This window comes from Hyposmocoma kahamanoa, unplaced genomic scaffold (assembly GCF_003589595.1).
Source record: "Hyposmocoma kahamanoa isolate Upper Pololo Valley unplaced genomic scaffold, ASM358959v1 95, whole genome shotgun sequence".
Taxonomy (NCBI): Eukaryota; Metazoa; Arthropoda; class Insecta; order Lepidoptera; family Cosmopterigidae; genus Hyposmocoma; species Hyposmocoma kahamanoa.
In genome coordinates this window covers 8,753,195-8,766,557 of record NW_020654972.1, presented here as the reverse complement: position 1 = coordinate 8,766,557, position 13,363 = coordinate 8,753,195, and the positions used below count along the sequence as shown (strand labels likewise).

Below are 13,363 nucleotides of genomic sequence, written 5' to 3'. Positions count from 1 at the left end.
CTTTATTTTCAAACACAATAGTATATAGAAATGTATCATATGAAAATGATTATTACGTTTTAATCAGTAGCTAGGATTTCAATTTCATACAAATTTTCATATCCTAGAAACTATGTAAAAAATAATTATTCATATTTAAAATAATGGTAAGGTTTTAATTGGCACCATATATTACGAAATAATAGTTAATAAAATATATAATAATTGTTGGTAAGGGAACAAAATATCAGAAATAATAGATTTAAATATTAGAATAAAATTAGAATTAACTTTTAATTTTTTTATTAGCTTCTAAATAACATAAGCAATTGACGTAAAATTAGTAAGTACTATAATTATACTTCCTATGTGTGATGTGCTAAAGGATTTAATTCTATGACATCTACTTTCATTCCATTCATTCAATTATTTTTCGTTCATTCCTTTTTTACTTCCATTTTAATATTTTCCTGATCAAACGCAAAATTCTACTTCTACTGTATATTCAATGGCTTAACATCAACTATTTAATGGTGAAAGACGCTATTTAATAGTTTCTGATATTCACATAAAAGTAACGGAAGTTTATTTCAAACCAAACCAGTTTGAGACGGTTCATAGTTATTCTTTCCTGTTTATAACATTTTAACAGCAAAGCCTGGGTAACTAACTACGCAATTTCGATGATTATTTAAGACAATGCGCGTTACGACAACGTATTTTGCTAATTTGATTTATTTCTTGTCTAGCGATATTTAAAAAAAAATTGTATAATATTGCTATGTAACTATAACAACAAGGCCGTATGTTGAACCAAGTTGTTACTGTCTTTGTATTTGTATTTGTTCCTGTGTGTAATAAGGAGTATTTGTATCTTATTTCCTTACGACAGAGAGGTGAATAATTTAGGTTCACATTGTTAACAATCTTAATATACTTTTGCAATGGCGATGGGCCGTTAAGAATGTTTCTAGTTCGTGAAAAATATAAAGCTAAATAAACATACGTTGGTAAAAAATACATTTGAAGCGTGCGACAATCATTATCAGCTTTGTCCGTAGTACCGGTTAAATATGTACATGAGTGTAGTATGATCATGTAGTGGTACATCTGCCTTTTCTATATAAAATCTTGGAATTGTAAAAAAATGTACATAAAAATTGGCTCTAACTTCCAAAGATTTTTACATTCATATATTACATATAATACCTATGAATACATAAATTACATCTGTTGTCTTGTATTTAAATTCAACTCTACAAATGTCTGAATAGACCATTACATGACTGCTATCTTTTAGCTTTTAATGTTAAAATTAAATACCTAATTAAAATCGTTAATCTTCATATTTGGAGAATTCCTCGACACACCCTAGAATCTACTTTGATACAATAATGTAATTTCAAAAAAGTTTTTTCTATACATTAAGTAGTTTTTAACTTATTATGAATAGTTTATATATTGTATAAGAACATTATGTACTTCTACATTCAATTCTAGTCAATTTTAACCATAGACTAATGAAAGAAAAAGTAGTTACGTTTCTTTGAAAGTTTAAAGGTACCTACCACTGTTACTTCTTTTTATAACTTAAAGGGTAAATGTAAAATACCCTACGGTATTATTTTTCAAAGAAACTCTGATAATTTTGCTTTAAATGTAGAGTAAGAATTTTGAAATTTGTTGTTAGTCAAATATTTATTATTAACTTACAGTTAATTTGTCTGATTAAATCAACCAAATTGTGTCTTTTATCTACTTATTTATAAGCATCTATTGTATATTTACGCGGCAATAACTAACATACGTGTAGACCATTTCTCTTCGGAATTAAAATTAAAAAAATTCTATAGTCTGTTATTATAAATTACTAAACGTAATTGTAATGGGACATATTCTAATTGAAAAATGTCATTTCATGGCTAGCTATTAGAGCTACACTATAGTGAGAGTAGAATTAAGAGTTCCCAATATTTTAAAGTGTTTTTATAACACATTAAAATTTCTTTGTTAACAAAAAAATACCTACTGAATGTTTTGGAATTGTGATATGTGAATAATGTTATAACGATTTGGCCTACAGTATCTATGTGTAAATAAAGCTCTTTGAAATTTTTATATAAATCATATGGATATGATTATAAATTATACAAATTTTCAAATTATTATAAAGGTAATGTGTGGTGATTACATTTGTTTGTTTTACTTTAGCACATAAACACGTTAATCTTAATACGGCACATGACGATATATTGGCACATTGCGTAGGTATTTTGAATTTTACAATGTATTTCAGTGTTATAACGGCAATATTTGCTAAAACTATGTTTTCACGTTCAAATATCCATATAATTTACAAAATGTGTAATGTAAAAGTATTTAACTTCTTTTATATTAAAGTAACTTTAAGAATATTTCTCGCAATTTATATTTTCTTTTTAACCAACTTCAAAAGGAGGAGGTTCTCAATTACTCCAACATTTGTGAACCGATATTGATGATTCTTTTTTGTTGGAAAGGGGGTACCTCAGTAGTGGTCCTATTCAAATTTAAAAAAAATATTCCATCTCTAAGGGTGGCAAATTAATGCATGAATCCAGTTTATTGTATTTCATCCACTTTCCATTTCAATAAATCTCGACGTAATTCCACAAACTTTGATGTTGGTTTTTTAAATCCATAAATTAATCAAATGATTATTGAAATCGGTTAATGGAAAGTGGGTGAAGTCCAATAGACCAGATTCATCTATTTATTTGCCACCCTTAGGGCGCGTTTATACGACATGAATTTCATCGCGCTCAGCGGAGTCTGCGGCGGCCGCCGCCCAGCGACCGCGTGTACGTGTTCAGAGACCATACTGTCATACCTTTTAGCTGGAAGGCACTAGCTTATCTTTTGTCTACGCGGTCGCCGAGCGGAGTCCGCTCTCCGACCGCGCGAAAACTTTCTCCTCGTGTGTTTGGGCGGTTAGAGATGGAATATTTTCTTATATTATTTGTAGGTTAATACACTAGCCCATTTTCTATTAATTTGTCAAATTTCTTTCATTCTCTTTGGACTTTCGAATATCACTTAGCAGCCTTTTTAATTCGACGGCAGACATAGTCACCCCTTATACCTCTTAGAAATATTCCTTATGTATGGTTATTTTATGTTAAATTAAGACAGTGAAACAAAAATATATTTAAAGATTCTTTATTGTTTAAAGTACAGTAACTACTATGTATTGTAACATTCGAATATTATTATTACTATTTACACTTAATAAAACGTTTTGGTGAATTTAATTTGATTTTATGCTCCTGATCTTTTTCCTCTCCCTGTATATGCTCTCCTTTTGTACTGTAAATTGAAAATGTTAAAGTTAATCCAAAAATGCAGACTATACATTTTTTTATCACGAAATCACGTCTGCTTCTGTCGGCCACATGAATAATTTTTTTATATGTGGATATTTTCCAAAGTGGTGGCCATGGCTAAACCCAAAGGTTAATAATTAATATACCTATGTATTTTATGTGTTATTGAGATTCTTTTTGTGTAATAACTCCACAAGTTTCGTTATGATTATTAGTACAAAGATCGAACACAGAAAAATTTCTTCTACCCTGTGGGACTTCTCACGACCACGCTGCAACATAGCATTATTCTTACCAGCTGAGCCACAACAAGCAAGCTGTCAAAATTCTCCTATGTGTTTTTGTCATAGATCTTTTTACTGGCTTTTGGCATTGCCGCTAGTGCCACTACATTGCACATTGAAATAAAAGTGTGGCCACCACTTTAATTTTTTTATAATATTAGCACAATACTGACAGGATTATACTACACTATAGTTTGATTTCCTTTTCATAAGTACAGAAATGCACTAAGTAATTTATGTGTACAGCTATTCAAAATAACGGTGATATTTACTAGAACATTTCCAAAAGATTTTCAATATTTTTTTTACAAATTATATATTATCAAGTTGCATTATAGTACTTGCTCTAAAATATTTTGCAGGCAATGTAAGAATCCTACAAAGTGTTAAAAGGTTTGCAATTTTCATTTGCAAAACTACTAAATATTGAAGAAATTCTTCTGTCTTGAAATTAGTTCATTTGCATACAGTGCCTATTACAAAGTTTACAGTACTAGTTGTAACTGTTCATTTATGATATTGTAATGAATTTCTCCATCAGTCTCTGAATCAACTGCAAAAATTTAAAAAAACGCCACAGAAATGGGCGGCGCGCCATAATGATTTCATGCGATCACTGTCAAGGCGGATATCCAGCAATAAAGATCATGAAAAGAAGAAAAAACTATAGTTCTTCGCTGTTTCAATAGAATGTAAATATATTTGTAGGTTAGGTGTGCAACTCACTATATGGATCAAATCGTATCAGCTCTAATTTATCAGCAAGACGCTCCCTGATCGTGTTGAATTTGTGTCCAGATACTGCACTCTCCATCAAGACCATTATCAATCTGAAACAATGGTATTATAGTAATGTATAGAAATAAAACATGACCGATATTTCAATTAAAAGCTGTACTTATAACTTACTTGCTTTTTGCCTTTTTCAATAAAACATTAGTCAGGAACATGTTTATTTTATCCAATCACAGGACGAATAAAATTTTGTGGAAAATACACAATAATTCCCAATTTCGCCTCAACAATCAAACCGAAAAATACTAAACAAGGATCTTGACATTGACATTTGCCAGCATTTTTCATTCATTCATTACCTGTGAATGAATGGTAATATTTTTTACCAATCGCCACACAATAAAAAAAATTAGCATTATTCCAATGAAACGCGCCCTGTCTGATCGTTTTTTTTAATTTCCATAGACATTTTTTTATCAAAAAATAAAATATGCCACGCGGGCGAACAAATGAAAGAAAATAATTAATTCATGGAAGTGAAGAATTAATTGAAATTTTTGAGAGAAATAACCAGTGAAACGCTGTTTGAAGGAGTTCAATACATAATTTTTACATAAAGTTGCTATTCTTGAAGAAGTAGTGCAAATCTGGTAACATTTCTCCAAAAACAACATGAACTTGTGAACCGGCGTTGCTGGCGTTTCGTGTGACTGGGACTTTTTGTGTTCATTCTTTGTTCATTTTCCATGTCGCAAATGAGATAATCAACGCAGAGTGTGAGTTTTATTAGTATTTTGTTTTCCGTAGTGTAGTTTTTTCAATAAGAGAACAATGATAAACGAAATGAAGGAGAATGGCGGCGGCGACGCCAATTCCAATGTGTCACCCACCAAACTCATGGTCAACTACATCCCCGAACTGATGACGCGCGATATGATGTACGCGCTGTTCTCCGCGATGGGCAAGATTGAGAGCTGTAAGCTGATTGCCAACAGAGGTTACGGCTTCGTTGAATATGAGAAGCACGAAGACGCGGAGAAGGCGCGAGCCGCATTCAACGGCCTGCTCATGCAGGGCAAGACGCTCAAAGTGTCGTTCGCGTTGCTTAACCCTGAGAACAAGGTCAGCCACAAACCCGACACAGAGTCCAACCTGTACATCAGCAACCTGCCGCCGGACATGACGCTCGAGAGACTCAATGTGCTGTTCGGCCAGTTTGGATCCATCACCAACAGTCGCGTGTCACAGGGAATCGGCTTTGTGTGCTTCGAGACGCGGCAGCAAGCCGAGGAGGCCATCAAACACATGAACGGTGCCTCGCCGATTACAGGTGCGGGCGCCATCGTCGTGAAATTCGCTAACAAGCCTAACTCGAACAAGATTCCGCCTCGACCAACGACCCGGGTTGGCGTAGCCGCTACTCCGCTGGCCGCGTACAACGGCGCTGCCGCCGCCGTTTTCAACGGCAATACGCCCACAGCTTTCAACGGCACCAACATCAGCGCGGCGTTCGGCGCGCGACCAGCTGCTTTCGCACCAGGATTTCCACAGGCTTCGCCACCGCCGTTACTGCCCTCGCCGGGTAAGGCGCTGCCCTTCATCAACAAGGGTACGCAGCGCTTCAATCCCATGGCAGCTACCAACCACACGCCGCTGCCGCTGCTGGGCGCGCCCGCCAGCCCATTGCCGCTGTTGGGCGCGCCATCCGCGCCCCACCAAACAACCGTGTATGTATACAACATCGGGGAGGACACTGAGGAGCTGGCACTGTGGCAACTCTTTGGTCCGTATGGTGCAATTGACTCCATTAAAGTGATTAAAGATCCTGAGACAAAGAAAAATAAAGGTTTTGCTTTTGTGAATATGCGTGATTATGATGAGGCTGCAATGGCCATTCAAGCGCTCAATGGGTACACGCTCAATGGACAGGTTCTATCGGTTAGTTTTAAGACTCAAAAGAGAAGCAATTAGTATGTTAACGGACGTTGTAGACGCCGTTTCATTGTGATTTCGGGCCGAAAGCTTAAAAAGAAAGATTTTCATTCCAATCTCAGAATATTTTTGTAGTCGAGACGCGAGATCCTCTATGTGCATTTCAGATTAGTCTTAAAGTATTTTTGTAAGATTTAACATAGTTTTATATCGGCGAGCGCGACATGACTTTCTGTGAGTTTAGTTGGCTTAACAGTATCGTATATGTGTACCAGTCTATCGTATTGTATGGTATTATATGGAGTATGTATGGCCTGTCGCACTATGTACCGCCCGCGGGCGCGGGGGCGCGGCCGCCTGCTTGTTGCGTGCCCCCGTGCTCGCCTTACCTACCCTCCAGGTATTTTATTTTGTGTAAAACAAACAATGTATGTTTTTTATCTTTAATAAATTTCATGTTTAAATAGAATTTATTGTATATTTTTCTATTTTTATTTCTATATACGATTAATCCCCGTTGTGTCCTTATTTAATTACATAATATACGTAATAATGCATAATATTATTTTGTGGCAGTAGTATAATTTGTACATATTATTTGTGTGTATTGTGTCGGCGACAGGTCGCTGTAAATGCTTCAGTATTGCATGTTGTGTACTCAGTCAGAAATAATTTTTTATTTGTTTATGTTACCTCAGGGTTTATGGCTCTCGTTATTGTTTCTTTTCGTCATTAGTTACTTATATTATTTTTGGCACATCACAGTCCGGTCGGCTAGCTGGCAATCTCACGTTACGAAAGCGTAAATTAGATTATTTTCGAAGTTAAGACCGACAATGTCGAGAGCGAGCTTTAATCTTTATCATAATAAGGCTTCAGTCCGTATAGTTGTAGGCGTAGTAATTTAGTATCGTAATAAAGGGGATTTATCTTAACGAGTGTCGTGAGGGACACAGGGTTGAAAAGCTTCTGCGATTTTGTGCGAAACCGCAATACCTAACATATAGCCATCACAATCACGAATGATCGTGAAGACTGCCACAAATTAGGGTAATAGGTGCTTCCCCCTTTGTCCCAGGGGCAATTATGTACTAAACAACGTTTTTAGCGGTGAAAGTAGAAAGTAAGTATGTTTTAAATAAACATGACACGGTGAGTAATATTTTTAATAAAAACAATAATGCGGCGTGCGCTTACGGTAATTCTAGTCCAGTATTATTTCCAGTAACGAAAAAAATTAATTTGTAAGGTTATTTAGCTGGGTAGTCCAGCGTCATAAACTAATTAAATTTCATGGTACTTGTTTGTAGTTGCGATAAGACTGCATACTTACATAACTACGTGAATTATACTATAGGTGTATAATTTAACAAATTGATCAATTTGTGCATTGCAGATGCAAATAAGGATATATTTTTTATCCCAATACTGAACTAAGAACAGTACTTAATTGTAATATTATGAATACGGCCATTAATTATATTGGACCCTATTAAAAACTAATTGTAAGTAATGTAGGTAAGAACAAAGGTAACATACTACACAATAGAGGAGTGGCGGTTGTATGTCTACGAATGAATTTGATTTTAGGTGTAAAAAGTTCGCGAAATTAAAATTAATCCCTATAATAAACTTGAATAAAATTCAATCTTGATTAAAAAACGTTGACTATTCCTTTTTAGAGAATTGTGATTAAAATAAATTCCTAAATATGTTTTAAACATTGAATTGAAAAACTGTGTGCCAGCGAAAGTCAATTCTATAAAATATTTGTTATCATGAGTTTGTAACAAATTATTAATACATGATTTGATAAACTTTATACTTCTATAGGTTCTGTCATTCTTTATTATGTTGATATTATTTCAGTTAGTTTTGTGAACCTTGTAACAAAAGCTTAAATTATAAATAAACAATATAACAAGTAACATGAAAGCCCCGCGATAACGCTAAAGAGCTATCGATAAAAATAATCAATACTTCTGTTACATACCGCCTTTAGTTTACCGTATAGATAGGTGATAAAAGGTATTAGTGTAAATGAATGTTTACGAGCAAAAACATAAGTGATGCCACGTAGATAATGTCTACGAAATCAAAGCCAAAACCAAGGACTTAGATTTAATCCTGTAGATAATAAAGCTCTGTGTTTTATATTAGGTATTGGAATAACTGATAAGGAAAAAAAGGTTGAGAATAATCTCAGTACAAAGTACTAAAACAACCAACCTCAAAAGGTTTATTGAAATCGGTTACCGAATTCATTCTCTATTTTGCAACCCTTAGAGGTGGATTTTCAAATTTAAATGGGACCACAAATAACTCTTTCCAACAAAAAATAATCATAATCGGTTCACAAATGAGCATTTGCGGCGTACCATACCATAACATACATACTATAATCCTCCTTTTGTGAAGTTGGTTAATAATGAAGAGACCAGCAGCTTGATTTTGATTGCCTCTCTCGATCGGAAACTGTGTCTCTTCCGAGTCGAGGCGCATAATTGCCATTCACAACTGGCCGATCGGAAACTTTTGACATTTCTAATCGGAACAGTAGTTGATTTAACTCACAAATTAGAAAGGTATTGTAGGATTCAGGTTTATCTTCACGCTTGGAAACCCTTCTGATTTCGAGACTTGAATTAAAATCAGCCTGCAGAGATCTTATAAATGCCATAATAGAAGTGTTTAAGGACAATTAATTCATAATCATGATAAGTATTCTTTATGCCACTGCATTGTCACTTTCTTAACATAATCCGAGAACTTATATTTTTGCGATTGTTACGCAGAGGAAATGAAAATATTTCTTCGAATCTAAATCGCGTATATATATTTTTTCAAAACAAATAGTACAAAGATATGTCAACTTCCCAGGTCCAAATCATTGCGTTCGTGAGGTGGACTATAGCATAACATAGAGGGTGGGGTGACTCGTATCAAAAGTGACGTATCACACAGTCACATTGTTTCTACGTTCAAGGTTATTTTTGTTAACCCCAAAACTTTAACGCGTCACTAAAACAAAATAACTTTTAACGATTATTATAATATTCCACATTTATTTCACTTATTATTCAAATCGATGAACAGCTGATGTTATTTATATCTTAGGAGTGAAAAATGTAGTTAAATTTTTCTAGAAAATAGAATATTTTTATTAAACAACAAATGACTTTTTTCATCTTGATAGCCTTTGTAAAAAGTTAAACGTTAAGATTGAATAGAAAATTCGAGAAAACGCCAGTGCATTAACCCCATATAGAGAGTTCATAAATAGGTGCTACCGCCGCCCTTTGTTCCTTTTAGTCTGCGGTCTGCAACTGTCTAGTCTAGCTCTTTAAGGTTAGAAATCAGAATTTGCTTCTTAAACTGAGTTGGCGGATTTAAAAAACAATAAATACGTTTTAAACTATTAAAAGTAAAGGCTGTTTTGTATCTGCTTGAACCAATACGAGTTAATGCTACTTCATTAAAGTATTGTAAGTTATGATATAATGTGAGAGTAAGACCAAATTTGGTATGAGTTTTCGTTACGGTACAAATGTGTTCATAAGACTTGTGTGCATACTAAGTGTCATATACTTTTATCCGGGAAGGCAACTACTGATCACTAGCCACATTGTACTAGCGGTATCATACGGCTGTAATCCCTTCCGTAGGTTTGTAATTAGCACACGTCCATTAATTTCAGGCAAAAGTCATTCTTATTTGTTAACGTCTTTGTTTGCCATCACTCCCTCACAACATTGAGCCATTGACCTTCCTCAATGATTACGTCTGACCATTGCGTGCGCGTCACTGGTGAGATATAGACCTTTTTCCAGTCTTGGCTACCACTCTGACTGCTTAGTTTTTTTCAACGGCAAGAGGTATAATGTTATTTAGGTTTCGCTTTGTAAATTGTTGTGTTCTTTGGTCATGGTCTTTGATTCTGGTTCAGCGACTCACGTTGTCATCATTCCTGTTTCACCGCTCTACCAAAGGTTATTTGGAATGAACATAATTTCAGTGCAGAGTGCTAAAAAAACCGACCTCAAAAGTAATTCGTCTCATAGTTTACCACCCTTAGAGGTGGAATGTTTTCTTCATATAAAAATGGAACCACTCTCCAACAAAAAAGAATCAACAAAATCAGTTCTGACATGTGAGTTATCGCGTAACATACATACAAAAAAAACATGCAGTCGAATTGAGAACCTCCTCCTTTTTTGAAGTCGGTTAAAATATTGGAACAAGCTCGTGAAAACCTGAGCTATTGAATCTCAGAACTCAATCGCTATTTAGGAACTTAAGCACCAACCTAATTCCATAAAATATCAACGGTCCAACGGTTTGCATTGCGGGCATTGGACGAGGAAGTCCCTGGTTCGATTCCCGGTTTGGAAAATTAGCTTTCTAATTTGGTTCTGGTTCCCGGAGTGAATTCTGTTGCTCTGGTAGGCACTCAAGGAATTCCTAATTAGAAATTTGATAGTGATAGATAAATAATTCATGAGATAGATAAAAATGATGGTTAAGTTTGCCATTATTATTTTCCTCACAATGTTCACGGTCACTCGAAGCAGTATAAAAGAAAAGTATGGCAGTGTTGCTGACCAGCGTCCTTCCTTTCCAAGGACATTATATATATGTATAAATATTGGGTTCGCTCGTCTGTAGTTTTACAAATTTATATTTGCTGTCGGCTACGGCGTTTTCGTCTTACGTTGCACACTTACACGTATTACAGCAAACAAATAGAAAATTATGCACTAAGATAATCTATATTGGATTATGTAGTAGGACCCTTTGTCTAGTAATCATAAGATTTCATCCCAGACCCAGTTCTGCTATTTAAAAAAATCCTAAACATTTCAAAAGATTGTGAAGTCGCAACTCCCATTGGACCAGTGACCAGTGAGCATAGTGGACAACCGTACTAAAACTCTACCTATGTCGGAAATTTAACCTACAGAGGCTGTAGTCTGAAATTTATAAGCATAAAATGTTAGTTCGTGGTTTTTCCAGCTACAGTTATTAATTTTGTAGTGCGTTTATTGTTCGTGCCCAGCGATGACCTTCAGACGGTTAAGCATACAAATAGTTCATTTAACGCAGAATCCTGCAGTGGATTTTTTGGGAAGGGTGTAAAACACACTTTAAATGTTTGAATGTAGAAACAGAGCAAAAAATAATTTTAGGAAATGAAACTATTTTTCTGGATTTAAATCGCATATATTTGTTTTTACAAACAAACCGACGTTTCGGGCCCTTTACGTTATATGTAACAATCGCGAAAAACAGTTTCAGTTATAGAAAAACAGTAGGTGCTCATTAGCAGCAAAAAGTACCTACATATTGTTATTGTAAAGTGGTCGAGAAAAATATTAAGGGTCGTATTCTAGAACTCTACTCAATGCTCAAGTCAAGATTGCACTGGAAACACAAGCACTGGAAATACGACCCTAATGGCAGGGACTTGAGTATGATTTCGAGTGCTTTGAATCATACTCAAGTCCTGACTTGAGTATAGAGTAGAGTTCTGGAATACGACCCTAAGACACTTCACTGCCACGCCAAAAATTGTACTGTCGTATAATTGTGACGCCCCCTTAGTTTAAAATAAAAATTTTGATACTACTAACCAAAAATATTGAGTTTATTACATGATTAAAATTAAGTATATAGTCATTCCATCGGCGACTTATTATAATAAATTCAAATTAGAACAAGTGTGACCGCTTCAATTAATGCTGTTTGACGGTTCGACTATAGATATATTCAAGGTTATTTCTACTTTGTAGTCGTTCTTGTATCAGAAGATATTTTCTTCCGTTAATTGAATATTGATGTTAAAGGCTGTTGCTATTGAGGATAAAGCGTCTTTGATCACTTGAGAACTCCCGGCTTATAAGTCATTATTCAGCAATCCGTAAGGTATTTCATCAAAGCTGGCAACCATCTCTTCAAGCTTGTTTACTGATTTGCCTGAAAATCGTAAATTTAAAATCGAATTGTTTACCTCATGCTTTGATTTTCAGTCCAGCTATTCCTATTTTACTTAACATGGCGTGTATTTTTTGACTACCATTAACCTAATTTTACAAAAAAATTAATAGTTAATAAAGATTGTCAAGGATGGCAAGACTTCTAAGATCTGCCGAATTTTTTTAATGATATAATGAACCTGTTACGAATTAATCGTGGTCCTGTTGGTAAGCGACTTGTCTATACATAGTATAATGTTCCTACTAGCTAAAAGAGTTCTAGAACGGTGTCCAAATAAAAGATCGATAAGTTCTTATATACCTATTTTAATAGTACAGTCAATGGCTTCTAACAATACCCTTTAGTTTACTTCATAATTGATTACTACACAGGAAAGTGTTAAAAACTTGGTCACAGCCAAACTCGCCAATGACGGTGATTTTCGCAATTATCTACGAGTCTGATAACGATATATGCTGAGTTTTTGACCTTGTCGCGATTGGCTAGCGTAATATATTTTTCAATATTAATATTTACATAGAACTAGAAGGTTTCGGATCAGTATTATTTTTGTGCCTGTTACAAAAATATCCTAATATTCTGAAACCTTACGTCTCGTTGCTTAAGTACCAGTCTCATAAGAAGAGGCTTTTTAGGCTATGCTCGTGACACGACATGAACTGTAAGAAATGAAGAATCACGCATCGACCCCTCTGTAACTACGATATAACCGAGGGGACATGTGGAACAGGGTGTGGCAATATACGTAACTAAGAACATGTTTAAAAAGAGAACGTTTGCTAGGGTTGATAAATTGCAAAAGGAAGAAATCTGATAAGCTCTTGTTTTCCTTTTCAAATATAAAAAAAAATGGAGATAAGAACATCTCTTAGCCGCTTCGAACATAGACACAAGACTGCCGATAAACTTAAATTTAAACTAAAAATTAAACTTAGTTTTGTATGGCCACTAATGGCGCCGTGTGTAAGCTTATACTGGACGTGTATAAACCAATGTTGCGCTTTGGTACGTAGTGAAGTAGTCCTTGAACATCGTAAGCGTTCCTGATTACGCGTTCCATGCAGAACGACCTATTTG

The 13,363-nt window shown here is 34.8% G+C and overlaps 2 protein-coding genes across 2 annotated transcripts; one reads left to right on the top strand and one right to left on the bottom strand.

The window, feature by feature from the left end:
* Nucleotides 1–3,257: 3,257 nt before the first annotated feature.
* LOC113238265 (39S ribosomal protein L33, mitochondrial) lies at nucleotides 3,258–4,676 on the bottom strand. Its single transcript, XM_026475077.1, has 3 exons — nucleotides 4,535–4,676; nucleotides 4,352–4,455; nucleotides 3,258–3,324 (listed from the first exon to the last, which is right to left on the bottom strand). Exons 1-3 carry the CDS (start codon nucleotides 4,573–4,575, stop codon nucleotides 3,266–3,268), a joined length of 204 nt encoding a protein of 67 aa, XP_026330862.1. The 5' UTR covers nucleotides 4,576–4,676; the 3' UTR covers nucleotides 3,258–3,265.
* A 179-nt stretch (nucleotides 4,677–4,855) lies between these two features.
* LOC113238150 (ELAV-like protein 2) lies at nucleotides 4,856–6,972 on the top strand. The gene has a single exon (XM_026474896.1). The coding sequence runs from the start codon at nucleotides 5,192–5,194 to the stop codon at nucleotides 6,329–6,331; it is 1,140 nt and encodes a 379-aa protein (XP_026330681.1). The 5' UTR covers nucleotides 4,856–5,191; the 3' UTR covers nucleotides 6,332–6,972.
* Nucleotides 6,973–13,363: the final 6,391 nt, after the last annotated feature.